This window comes from Aedes aegypti, chromosome 2 (assembly GCF_002204515.2).
Source record: "Aedes aegypti strain LVP_AGWG chromosome 2, AaegL5.0 Primary Assembly, whole genome shotgun sequence".
Lineage (NCBI taxonomy): Eukaryota > Metazoa > Arthropoda > Insecta > Diptera > Culicidae > Aedes > Aedes aegypti.
The window spans coordinates 380,773,423-380,790,036 of NC_035108.1; the positions used below are offsets into that span (position 1 = coordinate 380,773,423).

General features: G+C 36.4%; 2 protein-coding genes across 2 annotated transcripts in view; one reads left to right on the forward strand and one right to left on the reverse strand.

The window, feature by feature from the left end:
• LOC5566816 overlaps positions 1 to 16,614 on the forward strand; it is a 491,365-nt gene that overhangs the window by 13,289 nt on the left and 461,462 nt on the right. The gene's annotated exons all lie outside the window — the stretch shown is intronic.
• LOC5572939 (probable cytochrome P450 6a14) lies at positions 11,287 to 13,122 on the reverse strand. The gene is made up of 2 exons (XM_021846851.1): positions 12,005 to 13,122; positions 11,287 to 11,947 (listed from the first exon to the last, which is right to left on the reverse strand). The coding sequence occupies exons 1-2, from the start codon at positions 13,086 to 13,088 to the stop codon at positions 11,529 to 11,531; spliced, it is 1,503 nt and encodes a 500-aa protein (XP_021702543.1). The 5' UTR covers positions 13,089 to 13,122; the 3' UTR covers positions 11,287 to 11,528.

Below are 16,614 nucleotides of genomic sequence, written 5' to 3' on the forward strand. Positions count from 1 at the left end.
TGCTCTTGCGGGGGCCGGCCATGAGGGCAGGATAAAACATGTCGCGCGTCGATCGAGTAAAGTGAAAAAGTGCCGCTTTCGATTAGTTCTTTTTGATCTTCCGACGTTGACGCTTGCTCCTGGGCAGTGCGTCAAGAAAGCCCGAGCAGTCGTCAGTTATTTTCCCTCACGGGTTGCACGCCTATTTTCTCTGAGTGCTTTTATATAGCCTATTAAACGAGTGAAGTTCAAAGAGGATTGTTGCTGCTCAAGGATGACGGATCAATTGGTGAGCTCGTTTTATGCTACTGTTTCTAATCTATAAAATATGTATGATTGCACCCTTAATCGTTACAACGGTGAGACGTAAATATGATTTTTCAAAAATATGAATGGTTCGTCACTGTGAGTGTCGACATAAACTCTGATTCATAAATTATTTATGTCTAATTTTTTTTTTTTTTCAAAACACTTTCTTCTTTTTACTTTTATTTTTGTAATAAAAAAAAAACTTTGAATGGTTCGACACTTCAAGTGTAGACTTCCAAAAGGTTCACTTTATTCAACAAACTTTGAAACGTTCGTCACATCAAGTGTCGGCATATTTTTTCTCTACATAGATGTTGTTCATATCAAATGAAAATATTATATTTACATATAAGCATGTTTATATCTCACAAATAATCATTTATCAATCGCTTATCAAAGTGAATCCTGTGACCCAACGATCCTTCCCATTAACAAACATCCCTCCCAGTAACCTTTGTGGAGATGCAGAGGCAAACACGGTCTCCAAATAGCAAAGATTACACAGTAACATTCCTTCCCTCAATCCCACCTGACTGCAAGGACGTGGCCGGCGCCGTTATTGACCATGTATAAATAGAGGCACTGAATTTTGCACACTGAAGAAGATTATGGCCAATCCCAGCCGAACTTCTAGTTGATTCTTTGTGCATTTTCACTGACTTCGGTCAATCACGGAATAGCAACCATTGATATGTGTAGTCAGTCTAAGCTAAGCTAAGCTAAGCTACATTTGAAGTGTTGAAAGGTAATTTTTTTTTCAAAAATTAAGCAGAAAAAACATGGTTGCATTCGGACACTGCCTGAGAGTGCAACGTATCCCAAGTAGCATCTGTTGATTCCCGTTTAATTGGGAATAAGATCAGAGTTAATTGAGAGCGAGTTGAGTGTTATTCGAAAATGAGTTAAGTGTAAATCAAGAGTAATGTGAGAGTTAGTCGAGAATGGATCGAGAGTTAATTGAGAATGAGTTGAAAGTTAACCAAGAAAGAGTTTTTAAATTATCGAAAATAAGCTGAAACTTCATCAAGAATGGATTAAAAGGTAATCAAAAAAGTGATTTTAAAGTTTATCGAAAATAAGCTAAGTATTAACCCTCTCTTTCTCATGGTAGCACAGGTGATCCACCGATTTTCGACGAACGCTAGCTAAACTGAATTGGTACGATAAGCTCAATAATGATTGCACTAAATTTGTGCGCTTATTTGTCTTATTAAACATCGAAGTAAATGACATTTGGGTCAAACTAATGGGGACCTTCTTGAGCTGAGTGGTTAGAATCCGCGGCTTCATAGCAAAGCCATGCTGAACGTGTCTGGGTTCGATTCCCGGTCGGTCCAGGATCTTTTCGTTATGGGAATTTCCTTCCCTGGGTATAAAATATCATCGTACCTGCCATACGATATATGAATGCGAAAATGGCAACTTTGACAAAGCAAGCTCTCAGTTAACTGTGGAAGTGCTCATAAGAACACCAAGCTGAGAAACAGGCTCTGTCCCAGTGAGGACGTTAATGCCAAGAAGAAGAAGAAGGGTCAAACTATTGAAACCCAACCAGCTATTGAAAAACAATCAAAAACAAATTTCAGTGATTTTGAATAATTTAGCTTATTTTCATCAACTTTTGTTCAAGCTCTTTTGTTAGAAACGCTATTTTGACAATTAATTTGTCGAACAAAGCTGTGGGAGATAAAGGGTTAAGCGAGAATGAGATAAGAGCCGATCATGAATAAGTTAATATTTCATGAATCGACTGTGTATCGATAATGAAGCCAGAATACATTGATAATCGGTGCGAGAGAGAGAAAAAAGAAAGAAAGAGATACTGAAAAATATGTCAACAATGATTGGAGATACATTGAAGTCGAAATTCATAGAAGAGCGAGATTTGAGAATACATGAGATACTAGAAGATGAGTAACGTTAACCCAGAGCAAGTCAACAATGAGTACTATAAAGTGTCCTTATTCAGCGCAATTGTTTTTAAATTCAACGATTTTTTTAAAGAAAATTTTGACTTGTCTGTTTTGGTACCTGTTTATTATTGAGCTTGAGCTTGAGCTTGATTGGCCGCCCATGGTTGCAGAATGAGTGAGTTAAGAACGAATGAATCGAGTTTGCGTCGATAAAGAGTCAGGAAATGATCGTAATGAGTCGAGAAAGCATCAATAATGAGTCAAAACTACATCGATGCTGAATCGAATGTGCATTATTTATGAATCGAGAGTGCATCGATAATGAGTCGAGAATGTGTCGATTTAAACGAAAGAGCATCGATACGAGATTGCATTGATATTGAATCGAGGTGTTTGTTAGAAAAACTTCAAAGTTTTTCAAGATGGATTAGAAAAAGTATCAAAGAATGAGTCGAATTTGATTGAAAAGAAATACTTGAGAATTTGTAGCAGAAAAAACATGGTTATTTTTCTCAGCATTGGATCGACTAAATGTTTTACTCTTTTTAATGTATTCGAATCCTCAATGGAGAAACAAAAAAGTAGATTGGACTACCTTGTACCTTTTAATTCCGCCCATATTGCTTATCCTTGACAGATACGCTTATTTCGACTACCACTTGTAGCCTTCTTCAGTGTCTAAAGTGCTTCAGCAAATACCCCCCCGTACCCCCAACTTCTAAGATTCCGCTTATTGTGATCGATCTTATATCAATACATGTATATTCTATTTTGAATTACTTTACATACTGTTATTTCGGTTGTTCTAGCAAATAACTCTTTTTTTCGCTTTCTTTACCATATAAATTTCGGTTTATGATGAACACATCTTAAAGCGTTGATTTTTTATGAATATTTTGTACGAAACTCTTTCAGAACTTCCAATTTTGCACATTTTTGCTGAAGGCGCCAAAGAGCTATCTCGATTATTTTTCAAGTTATGGGCGATTTTCGTATAAAAACATATTATTTTAAAAATTTTGTTTATCTTTTCAAACAAAAAACATCCTCACAATTTTGTTTACCTTGAACAGAGAAAAAGATACTCTCTCTAATGGTGACAAAATATTGTAACCATAAAAGATAGTAGTGTACTTCGGCAAAAAGTTACGCAATCAAAAGTGCTCGGAATAAAACTTTTGCGAGAAATTATCGTATGAAAAGTTATCAATAAAAAACTGTTTTTTTTAGTACCACCCTAACTTATTTGTTAAAAAAAAAACCATAACTCGCGAGCCATAAGAGATAGAAATTTGGGTTCTTCGGCAAAGTTGCTCGAAATCGCTTGATCTAAAACATTGTAGAACATTGTGTAGGCCTAAATTCTTATCTCGTAAACCATGTGGGTCACGCTAATATCACATAACTGAAAAAAAATGTCTGAAAAATATGGAGAAACTTTGCTGAAGATACCTTACATCGAAAATTGACGGTTTAGGCGCAATCATTTTTGTCTTCCTAGATATGGCTTTGGGACCAATGCACATTGGGGACGGACCTGGTGTTGTGGTTAGAACACTCGCCTCTCACGCCGAGGACCTGGGATCGAATCCCATCCCCGACATAGTCACTTATGACGTAAAAAGTTATATTGACGACTTCCTTCGGAAAGGAAGTAAAGCCGTTGGTCCCGAGATGAACTAGCCCAGGGCTAAAAATCTCGTTAATAAAGTCAAACCAACCAACCAACCAATGCACATTGGTCCCAAAGCCATATCTAGGAAGACAAAAATGATTGCGCCTAAACCGTCAATTTTAGATATATGGTGTCTTCGGCAAAGTTTCTCCATATTTTTCAGACATTTTTTTCAGAGATGTGAAATTAGGGTGGCCCACATGGTTTACGAGATCAGCACATAAACTTTTTTGCTGACGCATTTAGGACTACACAATGTTCTACAATGTTTTAGAACAACCGATTTGGAGCAACTTTGCTGAAGAACCCAAATTTCTATCTCTTAAGGTTCGCGAGTTATGATTTTTTTTTAACAAAAAAGTTAGGGTGGTACTGAAAAATCATTTTATTCTTGATAACTTTTTATACGATAATTTCTCGCAAAAACTTTGTTACAAACACTTTTAGAACTTTTGATTGCGCAACTTTTTGCCGAAGAAACTACTGTTCTATCTCTTGTGGTTACAGAGTTATCAGCAATTTTCTTCGAAAAAATGGTTGTTTCAAGTGCCGATATCTCCGAAAGGCGCAAACGGATTTCCAATCTTTTGTCGGCATTAGAAAGATTATTTTTTTCTCTATTTATGGTGAAAAATCTGTGAGGACGTTTTTTGTTTGAAAAAATTGGCAAAATTTTGAAAATGATATGTTTTTCATCCGAAAATTGTCTATAACTTGAAAAATATTCGAGATAGCTCTTTGGTGCCTTCAGCAAAAATGTGCAAAATTGAAAGTTCTGAAAGTGCTTCATACAAGGTATTCATAAAAAAATCATTGCTTTAAGATATATTCACCATAAACCGAATTTTGTATGGTAAAGAAAGCGAAAAAAAGAGATATTTGCTGGAACAACCGGAATAACTGTATGTAAAGTAATTTAAAATTGAAAATATATGTAATGAAATAAGATCGATCACAGTAAGCGAAATGTTTGGAGTTAGGGAAAGTTAGTTGCTGAAGCAGTTTTAACAGTGATCCATGGAACATTAATCCATAAACGGTGTCTTGTTATTTCACGCGACATAATGTTTGTCCAGCTAACCTATGCCGTGGTTGGTTATAAATTGCTACCGCTTCGGCTTACTTAGCAGAAGGTCATGCGTTCAATACCGGTTCCGTTTATTATATTATCAACCCCAAACGATAAAAAACGTATACTTTGAAGAATTCCTTCAAATTACCAAAACCTTACTTCCCGTGATATCCTCCTATAGAAATATAGAAGTATCTGCAATTATTCTATCTGAGCATCCAACTTATGCCATTCAATTCAATCAAATCCAATAAATCTGCCACAACGAAGTAGTCAGAGCAGCATTCGCCTGTTGAAGAATGCATGAATCTTGAACAAGAGCCAGATATAAATCCCAAATATCTGTCTAAGGCAGGCTTGCCCAACCTTTCCGAACCGCGGGCCAAATCACAGAAACAAATTTGTATCGCGGGCCATATTAAAAAAAGGTCAAATATTCGCTTGAAGTCTGACTAAAGTAAATAAATGAAGTTCATAAAATCTGACAAAATAAGTGAATGAAGTAAATTTAATTTGAAGAAATCAAGAAACAGATAATCGATGCTAACCATTCTGCTGGTTGTTGTGAGGGGTTCATTCAAAACTATATAATAATCTAGAGCAGAATATTTTCCAAATCTATTTCAAAAATGTTGGATTCCGTGTGAATAATGCCCAGGACTTTATAAAAATCATACTCCTAATTCTGTCAGAATCCGATTCGGAATATGCTGAAATCGTGATCAAGCTTTTACGAAAATCTTTGTAATCCAGGATTTTACAAGAATAGTGCCTAGGATTCCTTCAGAATCTCACTCAAAAAACATTTCGAAATGCAACCTTGAAATCTTTGAGAGTGCTTAAGAGTATTTCAAAAGTAAGTTGCTCAAAATTTTATTATTATTTCGCCTAAGGTTCTGGAAAAATGCTATATAGTGGTATATTTTAATCCTGCCCAGGATTTCAGAAAATTATGTATTGAATTCGTTGTAAATCCTGGCTAGAAGTCCATGGAATCCTGGAGAAAATTCTGTGAGAATCTTGCCAATGTTACCCGTGAAAGTCGTGTCCAGAATTTTTAAAAAATTCTATCCAAGATTTTGTAAAAATCGTGTCTTTTTATAATCCTGTCAATGAACCTGCGTGAATTACACATTGCACAGTGACGTCATCAGAAAATCGCTCACTTTCTCTCCTTAGTGAGATCTGAAAACAACGGTGCCAGTACCTGTCAAAGTAGACAAGTACTGGCACCATTGTTTTCAAGTTTTGTTGAAGAGCGAAAGAGAGAGAATTTCGCCGTGAAATGCCTAATGACGCCCAGGTATTGTTAAAATTTATTTCCAGGATTCTGTGAGAATAATAGCCTATGATTCAGTGAAATTATGTATGAAAACTTAGCCTCTTGTCCGTAAGTTTTGTTCAGGCTGCATTTCTTGAATGCCGAAGGAAGTCATGATAGAAACATTGTTGAAACACACAGAATTTGAGATTTAGAATTTGAATCATTCAAAAAAATAAGTATTAAGATTTAAAGGAAACAAAACAATTTAAAAAATATTAGGTTGAAACTAAATTAAAACTCAAATAGTTTCGGTATGCTCTAACTTTCGATTAGTAGGAAATATGATCAAATATGAGGAGAATCTTCGAGCCCTCCGCGGGCCGTACAAAATGAGTTCGCGGGCCGGATGCGGCCCGCGGGCCGTACGTTGGACAGCCCTGGTCTAAGGTAACGAACCAGGACCTTGATCACTTGAAAACTGCTTCAGCAAATAATTTTCCTTTTTTCAACTCCTTACTCCGCTTACTATGATCGATATCAAAACATGTGTAATCAATTTTAAATGACATACATACAGTTATTGTTCTAGCAAATATCTTTTTTTTCATTTTCTTTACCATATCAAATTCGGTTTATGGTGAATATATGTGTAAGCGTTGATTTTTTTATGAATACCTTGTATGAAGCACTATAAGAACTTTCAATTTTGCACATTTTTGCTGAAAGCACCGAAGAGCTATCTCGAATATTTTTCAAGTTATAGACAATTTTCGATTAAAAACATATTATTTTCAAAATTTTGTCAATCTTTTCAAACAAAATACGTCCTCACAGATTTTTCACCATGAACAAAGAAAGAAATAATCTTTCTAATGCCGACAAAAGATTGGAAATCCGTTTGCGCCTTTCGGAGATATCGGCACTTGAAAACAACCATTTTTTCGAAGAAAATTTCTGATAACTCTGTAACCATAAGAGGTAGAACAGTAGTTTCTTCGGCAAAAAGTTGCGCAATCAAAAGTTCTAAAAGTGCTTGGAACAAAATTTTTGCGAGAAATTATCGTATAAAAAGTTATCAAGAAAAAACTGATTTTTCAGTACCACCCTAACTTTTTTGTTAAAAAAAATCATAACTAGTGAACCTTAAGAGATAGAAATTTGGGTTCTTCAGCAAAAATGCTCCAAATCGGTTGTTCTAAAACATTGTAGAACATTGTGTAGTCCTAAATGCGTCAGCAAAAAAATTTATGTGCTGATCTCGTAAACCATGTGGGCCACCCTAATTTCACATCTCTGAAAAAAATGTCTGAAAAATATGGAGAAACTTTGCCGAAGACACCATATATCTAAAATTGACGGTTTAGGCGCAATCATTTTTGTCTTCCTACATATGGCTTTGGGACCAATGTGCAATGTGCATAGGGGGCAGGTGTTTTATTTCACTAACAGGGTATAGGGGGAAATCCCCCAGTACCGGACACTTTAGCCACTAAATTCATAATTCGAAAAATATTGATTTTATGGGCTCGTGTTTCCCATTTATGTGTACAAAAATAAATTTGAAAATATAAATATGAATTTTGACATTGTGTTTTGATGATGTATTTAAGTACCAAATTGATCGATCTTGAAAGGTGGCACCCAATACCGGACACGATCTGGAAATGCCTCGAATTCTGTAAATTTGAACATCATTGAATGTGTACACTATAGAAATAGTTTATAATTACCAATTCAATGCAATTGCAACATTTACAAAAATAATAATAAATAATTTTCTTAGTTTGCAAGATGCCTATCGAAAACCTCTTTCATATATGATGAAAAATAGCACATTTTACGATGTTGTTATGAATGTTCATTCTTCTTAATTTTATTGCATGTTCGATACCATGGTCGACGGAACCCATGAAAAATGAAAGTATTTTGAGACACTGATGCAATAATTACAAAGATATCATATAACAAACCAAGCTGTCCGAAACTGAGAAACAGGAGGTGCTTAACCAAAATTGTAATTTGTCCATATTTACTTCAATTATGGTACAAAATACATTCATACTATCAAATTAGGATTATGTTCAATCATGCTTGCGGGATCCAAAGTATTTTTTCATAATCCAAATATTTACTAAATAGGCTCAAAATTAAGAAGATACGTCGATTTTTTAAAGATTTTCAAACTTTTCTACTTTTTTAAAAAGGGATGCATATTTCAAGGATGTGTTATTCTACGCAAACATTAGTCTACATAATAGCTTTCTTTTCTACTAATACACCATCTTGATTGGACCATGATTTCTCAATGTTTCAACTTAGTCCGGTATTGGGTGCTGTCCGACACTGGGGGATCTCCCCCTACAATCCATGATTCCTATCGATAAAGGGCCCCAGATTTGAAGCATTTTTAGCTGGGTTTTATCATGAACTTTTACCACTCTCTTGATGTGTACCGGATCACGATTGAGAGAGCGATAAGTGACACATACTTTGTATTTTCTTCGAGCTTAATCTATGATTTTTATATTTTCCAATGTATATTTTCAAAAATGTCACTAGGCGGCGTCCATTTATTACGTAACGCTAAAATTGTAAATTTTTTACCCCCTCCCTCCCCTCCGTAACGCTTTTTGTATGAAAATTTTTAAATTTTTGTATGGGCCGTGACGCTTGAGCCTACTCCCCCCTCCCCCTAGAGCGTTACGTAATTTGTGGATGCCGCCCTACTTAAAGTAAAAATTCTGTAATCTAAAATACCAAAGACATTTTTGTAACAATATCTTTATACAGCCATTCCATGAAAAACCGATCTAGTGGGTCACCGAATTCCGTGACAATTTGCTTTTTTGTTCCTTATGCGAAATAAGGATACAGGTGTTTTTGGATTTTTTGATTAGGGTGATTTTGCAAAATTTTTATTTATTTTTTAAATATAACTTTTGAACCATTTGACCGATTTTCAATTTTCTTGGACGAAATGAAAGCTAAAAAGTTTGACTTTCCAAGAAAAATATAAAATTTCACAAAAAATATTTTTACAGGAAAAATAAAATTTTCCATTTTTTCGTGTTTTGAAGCCTTTGGGACAAAAGGGGCTATTGCTGTTCTCATTTTTCTTGAAAGTTCAGAAAATTTTACGTTTACTGTCAAATTTTCAGCAATGTATGTTTTTTGGTTTTTGAGATATTTGTTTTGAAAATAAAAAATCAGTCATTTTGTATCGGCACAAAGTGTAGGTCTCAGCGCATTAGATTTTTTTATTTAAAAAAAAGTCAACTTTTTTTTTTGTGAAAATTTTTTGAATTTTCAAGAAAAAGTCAGAACAGCAATAGCCCCTTTTTCCCTAGGCCTTGAAAACACGAAAAAAATGGATATTTTTAGGTTTTTCTTTCACGCAAAAAAAAATATTTTTTGTGATTTTTTTTTTAGAAAAGTCAAAATATTATAACACGTGTATCCTTATTTCGGATATGGAACAAAATAGCAAATTTCACGGAACTCGTAGACCCACTAGATCAGTTTTTCATGAAATGGCTGTTTAGTAAGATTAACTTTTTGCCTTTCCAATGGGCCACAGACAGAGGTGTATTCCCAGCGATATGGAAAAAACACGTTTGAATGTTTTTTAGCAGGTGGCACCAAACTTTTGCACGGGAGTGTACGTCAGAGACCCTAGACGGTGCAACTATGGTAAACCGCACACTCACAGGTCACAAATCATCAAAGAGGGAGCGGGCTCGATCAGAAACATGCTTCCCCGAGGAGGAAACGGGTGCGAAAGTAGTGTGCAAATATAAAAATGGGATTGATATTTGCCCTGTGGATCCTCGAGTGAGTGCCGGGGTTAGAAAAGTAGCTTCGAGTGAGAGATTTGCTCACGTATTTTGGTGGCGCTGAAGGGGAAGCTCCGAGGGGATTGAGGAAAGTGCTCAGTCTACACCGCACATAAATCCACTGTTTCCCCGGTTTTGGCAGTCGATGTTCGTGAACTTTGATGAGCGACGAGTTATGCGAGAAGTCACGAAATTGGAGCTTACAACAGTGATAATGGAATCGAACACTACCGCAAAGGGAGGATAGGAGGTGGCATTTGTCTGGTCTGGTTGTACCAAGAAAGGGATTTGGAAGTGCGATTGGAAGTGGCTTTCATATGAACCGTACGAGGAGAGATACCGAACTAGTTTGATCAACAGGAAACTACCCGAGGGATATTGGTAACCCGTAATTGATATGACAAAATGGAATCGAGACGGCTTGCGATGGGGCGCATTCTTTGAAGTGAAATGAAAAGATTGTTGAAGTTATATACATAATTATTAGGTATAGGGTTGAAAATTGAAAGACATGCAGAAGGGACAAAAGGTCAAAAAACAAAATGTCGAAAGCAAAAATGCCCAAAAAATATATTTGATGAATTCTCAATTCATCGAACAGTTTTTATTTGTTTTTTTTTTGTTTTCCTTTGCAAAAGGTTGCAGAAATTTTGTCCTTGCAAAAGTGAGTTTTCCCCTAGTAAATCCCATACAAACTTTAAATGACTGGCGCAAAATTATAGTTTCATTGATCGAACTGAAATTTTGAGTGTTGGAATCCAAATTCAATCCAAAAAAAAAAAAATGCACAGGAGCGAGAATCTGAATTTCGTCCCACATTACTAAACATACGAAATAGATTTGGTACAACTCGGATGAGCCGTTCTGAAGTTATGCGCGAACAAATGTTTGGCGTCTATTCATCCAAGGAATTTCGGAATATCTCCGGATATAAATGACCAATAATCTAAAATGACACAGATTCTAAATGCAAAAGAGGTTTTGAGAACTTGTGAGCAAAATATTGGAATGGCATTCCAGATTTAATGTTTGGAGCAATCTCTGGACAAAATCCAAATGGAATTCCGGGAAGGATTTGTAGACATTTTGGGTGACTCCCCCTGAGGACTTTATAAGGAAATTCTTAGAGACAGGTATATAAAAAAAACTTTTGGAGGAACTGATGTTGTATTTTCTTAACCAATACACTACGAAATAACTAATATTGCACATGACTTGAATTAAATTAGTCATTGCTTAAATGTGATAGTATTTGCACTTGGAAATGCGTCATTTATTGTTAAAAAGTTTATTAGAATTAATTGCACATTTTTCGAGATTAATAGCACACGTATTTTTTTTATTTAATTGCTCATCAATTTGATAAGAAATTTTGTATTTAATCAACAGATCAGGTATCTGTGGGTTATCCATAACTGTGTGATGACTGTTCCTTAAAGACGATTTTTTCAGTACTGCTATTTCTTCAAATAACATACCCTTCCTATTTGATCTCCTTCACTTTCAACCACATTCCTCCCTCGGGAGACATCGACGCATGCTTTGGGGATATTACCAATGGTACAGCGGTCTTGGAACACTTGGAAAATTGGAATCTCATCAACATCGATGCCACTCCGACTTTGGCCATTAGCATTCCGAATCGAGCAGCAATGCAGTTACGTGGACCCTCCCCGAAGGGCATAAAAGTAAACGGTAATCTCTTGGTCGATTCCTCCGCACTGAACCGCTCCGGATCAAATCGTTCGGGATCCGGATAGTACTCCGCATCGTGATGGATTCCATGCACAGGGATCACCACGTTCAATCCCTTCCTCAGCGTAATGTTTGTATTGGGAATGTTGTAGTCTTTGGTGACACAACGACCCAAATTTCCCGCCGGTGGATATTTTCTCATGGTTTCTGTGGAATCAAGCAAATATTACGATTACTACAATAACTATTCTGACGAAAGCTTACCGTTGACACACTGATCTAGATAACCCATATCCATCAAGGCATCATAATTCAAACCTCCGTGTCTTGCAACAGCTGATATCACGTTTTCCCTCGCACGCCGTTGGATATCTTCTTGCAGCGATAACTCGTACAAACAGAACATCATCACTGTGCTTGACGTTTCATAACCAGCTAAGAAAAATACAAACGATTGTGCTACCACTTCGTTCAGCGTTATCTTTCCCACGTCTTCATCCGATCCCTCTAACTTTCCATCCGCCATCAGCTGCATCGAAAGATTAATAAAATCGTTCCTCAGAACATGGTTCATCTCACGAAATGCGATCGTCTTGCGAATGACCTTGAAGAAGAACTCCGACACATCTTCAGGCACAGATTTAATATGTACCTTCTTGGCCAGGTTCTTAAACAACGATATGAAGAAAAATTTGATGATTCTGCTGTTGGCCACATGGAACATTTTCACTCCCATTTTTCGAAACTCTTCCTCGGGGTTGGTCAAACTGTTGCACTCGATTCCAAATGCACACGTTCCTATAACATCGACCGTGAATCGATTGAGCCACTCTTTCATCTCAGCCTCCTGTTGATTCTGGCTGATGCTTTTGGACAAACATTTTTGGAAACGTTCGGCAATGGTTATGACCATTGGACACATGAGCTTCAGCTTCCCAGATGAAAATATCGGGGACAGTTTCTTCCGTAAATTGGTCCAGTAGCTCCCTTCGATGTTAAACAAATGGCATGATATTGGATCATCCTTTTCGTTGTAATACAACCCTCGATCGTGGAAATGCTGAAAATCCTGAATTAAAACATTCCTCATCAGTTCTCGATCCAGCACAACAGCAAACGGGGTTGTGAAAAAGAATACTCCACCAATGGGATGCTTCTTGCCCTTGAGTTCATTGTAGTAATAAGTAGTCAACTGGGACGTATGGACCCGTTTTCCATTGACCAGTAAGTTTCCGAAAGGAAATTTTGGTTTAATAAAGGGTACACGTTGTCGTTCCCAAAACAAATACTTCCGACGAACAAACAGCACCAAACTGGTAATGATGCCTATCAAAAGATAGATCCACATCTTAATCCAAAGCCACAACTAAACACGCACCGAATGACTGTCTATCGCAGACTGAAACGAATTTCGTGAAGGGATTCCCTCGATGGGTCACCTAAAATTTAATAGCGCTGATAACATTAGGCGCATATAAACAGTTCAAAATTATGTGCGCAGGGAAACGAAGGGCAATCGGCTGCGGATGCTGAGCAACGTGTTTTACCGGTTCGAACCGCACGAGGCGGGTGCCAACGATGGGTTATTTTGATGCCCTTTCGAGAGGGTTTTAACGGTGTTTGCTAAACAGATGCTATTAGAGAACGCTTCTTATGGAAGTGGATGTTTTAACTATGATAAAATGCAATGCTATGAATTTACTTGTGTTGCTCACTAACAGCGTAGATGTCCTTTGGGCAAAAATGTGGTGTGAAGTATTGTTGATGTAGTGGATCCTTTCTATCATACAATTATGATCGTTGAACAGACAGGAAAAAAAATACGTCGGGTGAAATTTCATTAAAAAAATATCCAAAGTACCGTAACCCGGGGTAACTTTGATCAGTTTTTGGGATATTTTTTAAATTTTTCATTTGAAAATGCAAATGTCGCAGGTTTTATATTTTTAAAACAAGTACTGGCACCCACCGCTCGTGACCATATACTGCATTTTGATTTACAAAAGATTTAAGTATGTTTAAATAAATGTTTTAAGTGATATTTTGATTTAGCTGATATGGAGTAACATTGATCACCCATGTAAACAACGTTCGGTAATATTGAAAATGTCGTTGCTTACTTAAATCATGGCCCCTGAAGCCGAATATGAAGACCAAACTCTTACAAGTCTACTTTTTGAGTTATTTCAAAAATAAAATGAACCGTGCAATACGCCTAAAGGTAGGCAATTTCCTAAGGTAATTCTGAATTCCCATAGTAGTTCGTTAGTGTTGCTTAATTGACTAAAATTATGAAAGATTTGACAACGGAATCGTTTTCGGCGATGCCATTTCTAGTAACAATCACATTTTCCTTGTTCATACCATTTGCAGAACTTGTGTGAGACATGAATCTTTGGTAGTGTAATCCATAAAGATAAAAATCATTGATTCAAATGTTGATAAATTTACGCATGAATGAAAAGCAATTTTCACAAAAACCTCAATTTTTATTAGGTTATGAATGTAAGAAAGCGAGACATCATTCATGCTTTGAAAATATTTCATCAATAAATGATGATTTTAACTTTTTACGAGAAGGATCATACCGATCAATGTTACCCCGGATTACGGTATCGTAAAACGAAGTATTTTTGGTAAATTTTATATGTATTTTTATTTGAGTAGTGTTGGATCCGTTGAATCTGTTGCATGCTCCTTGTGGGCGAACGATGGAATCCGGATCCATTGTGTCCGGTTTGCGTTTCGCGGAAGAAACGAAGTGTGCCGGTGAAAAAAAAAAGAAAAACAAACGTGTCAGTTGTGTTGGATCCGTTGAATCTGTTGCATGCTCCTTGTGGGAGAGCGACGAAATCAGTATCGTGTCCGGTTTGCGTAACCGTACTATCAGTGTCGGTCATTCGTGTATATGCTCACGTATTCATTTCGAATTATATATTTATCGTTTACCAAAACGAATCCTTTCCCATATCCAAACTCCCAGTGTTTTCTTGTGGAAGTGCAGAGGACTCCTCGGCTTCTGTAAAGCAAGTAACACGTCAACATTTCCCTCCCATTCCCAAATTGACCTGCATTCGGACGCAGCCGGCGCCGGTATTGTTTATTATAATAATGAGAGCACCAGTACTTACACATTAAGGATGCTACTGATCCCGAGTAGTGTCTGTTGGTTCCCTGTGTAAGTACGGCTGTTCTTGCAATAACGGAGTAGCAACTGCGGGCGGTCAATCATGCTCATGCTCATGCTCATTTTATATGTATTTTTATTTAAAACTAGTGCATACTGGTCCAGGAAGCTAGTTTAGGAGGACATGAGGTTTTCGCCTCGATTTTTTGATTTTAGAGCTATAGTTTCTTCTGAGAATATGTTCAAAACTTTCAGTGTACGCATAAAGAAAAAAATTACGGTGATCGCAAGAGTGACGTATACGCCAACTTTTTTATTTTAACGAATCGTAAGTTGGTATGTTCAGCAAATGCGCAAAGAAACAACTTTTGCCGAACAAACTTTTTTTCGGATTTGCTTAAGAGCCGAGATAATTAAGTATTTTTTAATAAAAAATCGTTTTTTGTTCTTAATATAAAACATTTTAGTTTTATTGGCCTACTATGTTCTACAAAGTTTTTATACTTATCATTTGCTACAACTTTGCTGAACATATCAAAGTTGTATTTTTTATGGTTTTCATGTTATTTGAGTTTTTCATCTTAAAATTAACTATTTTGTATGCCTTGTATGAGGAAGGAATTATTGGAAGTATTGGAAGAGGTTCTTCCAATCTCAGTCCCAACCTTCCTTTGAGAGCTTTTCGTATGGAAACCTGGTGATACTTTAGAATGCTATTACACTTATTGCTGTGTGCGTTTGAAATGCAAATATCAAATGCGGGAACACCAAACGCGGTAAGATTTTTCACAAGGAAGGCGAAGTCAAAGATAGCTTTTCTTTGCAAGGTTGGCGGTGATATAGATCACAGTTGCTAGGTGTCCTTTGATTAGTTTGTGTTACCGCATTGGAACGCATTTGAACAAGATTTGCACGTCAAATGCAAACAGCAATACTGATATGCCTACAACTATTGCACGGAAGTGGTGTTGGCAGGCATGTCGCATTACCAAAGTAAAACATGAAACGTGAAATCCATCAGAAGATTCTGGGAAAATCATGCCACAGAATTCAACCGGACTGTATTTATTTTAGAAGTATTTTATATGGCTTATGTTGACTTCCAACCCGGTGATCTTGCTTACGAATAGATTAAATACTGGTAGAGGAAAAGACGATAAATGTCTTGAGAAGCTTTCAAGTTAAACGAAAACAACTGAAAAACGATGCACTTTATCTTTCTATATAAATACACGTGTTATCTTTGGTTTGATGTGCTTAGGTAGCCATGACTTTTGTGAATTGAACATGTTTGAATCTATCTATAAAAATAAAAATAGAGTGGTGTTTGTGTGTCACGAAATGGCTTGAGCACGAGACAACCGTTTTTCACAATTCTTTCAATGTTGTCTTCTTGAAGGGATCCGACGTGTTCATGTGACGAAAAAGATCCGGCAAATTTTAGGAAAATTTGGTAAAATGGGAGAGTACTAATATTTCATTTTGTATGGGAGGTTCAATGACAATATTCAACAGCCTACTTGATGGCAAGACTAAGTTTGCCGGGACCACAAAGTATTCAATAAATATGGATTTATCTCATATCGTCTATTAGTAAAATCGATTTGAAACGAGATAGAAAAATACTATCTTCTCCAAATTTTGCTCAAAGGTACTTGAAAGATTGCAAAATCATTTGGTGGAAAGATATATTTTTGAGGTGCTCATAGTTGAGACACAAGGCATACAAAATAGCTAATTTTAAGAT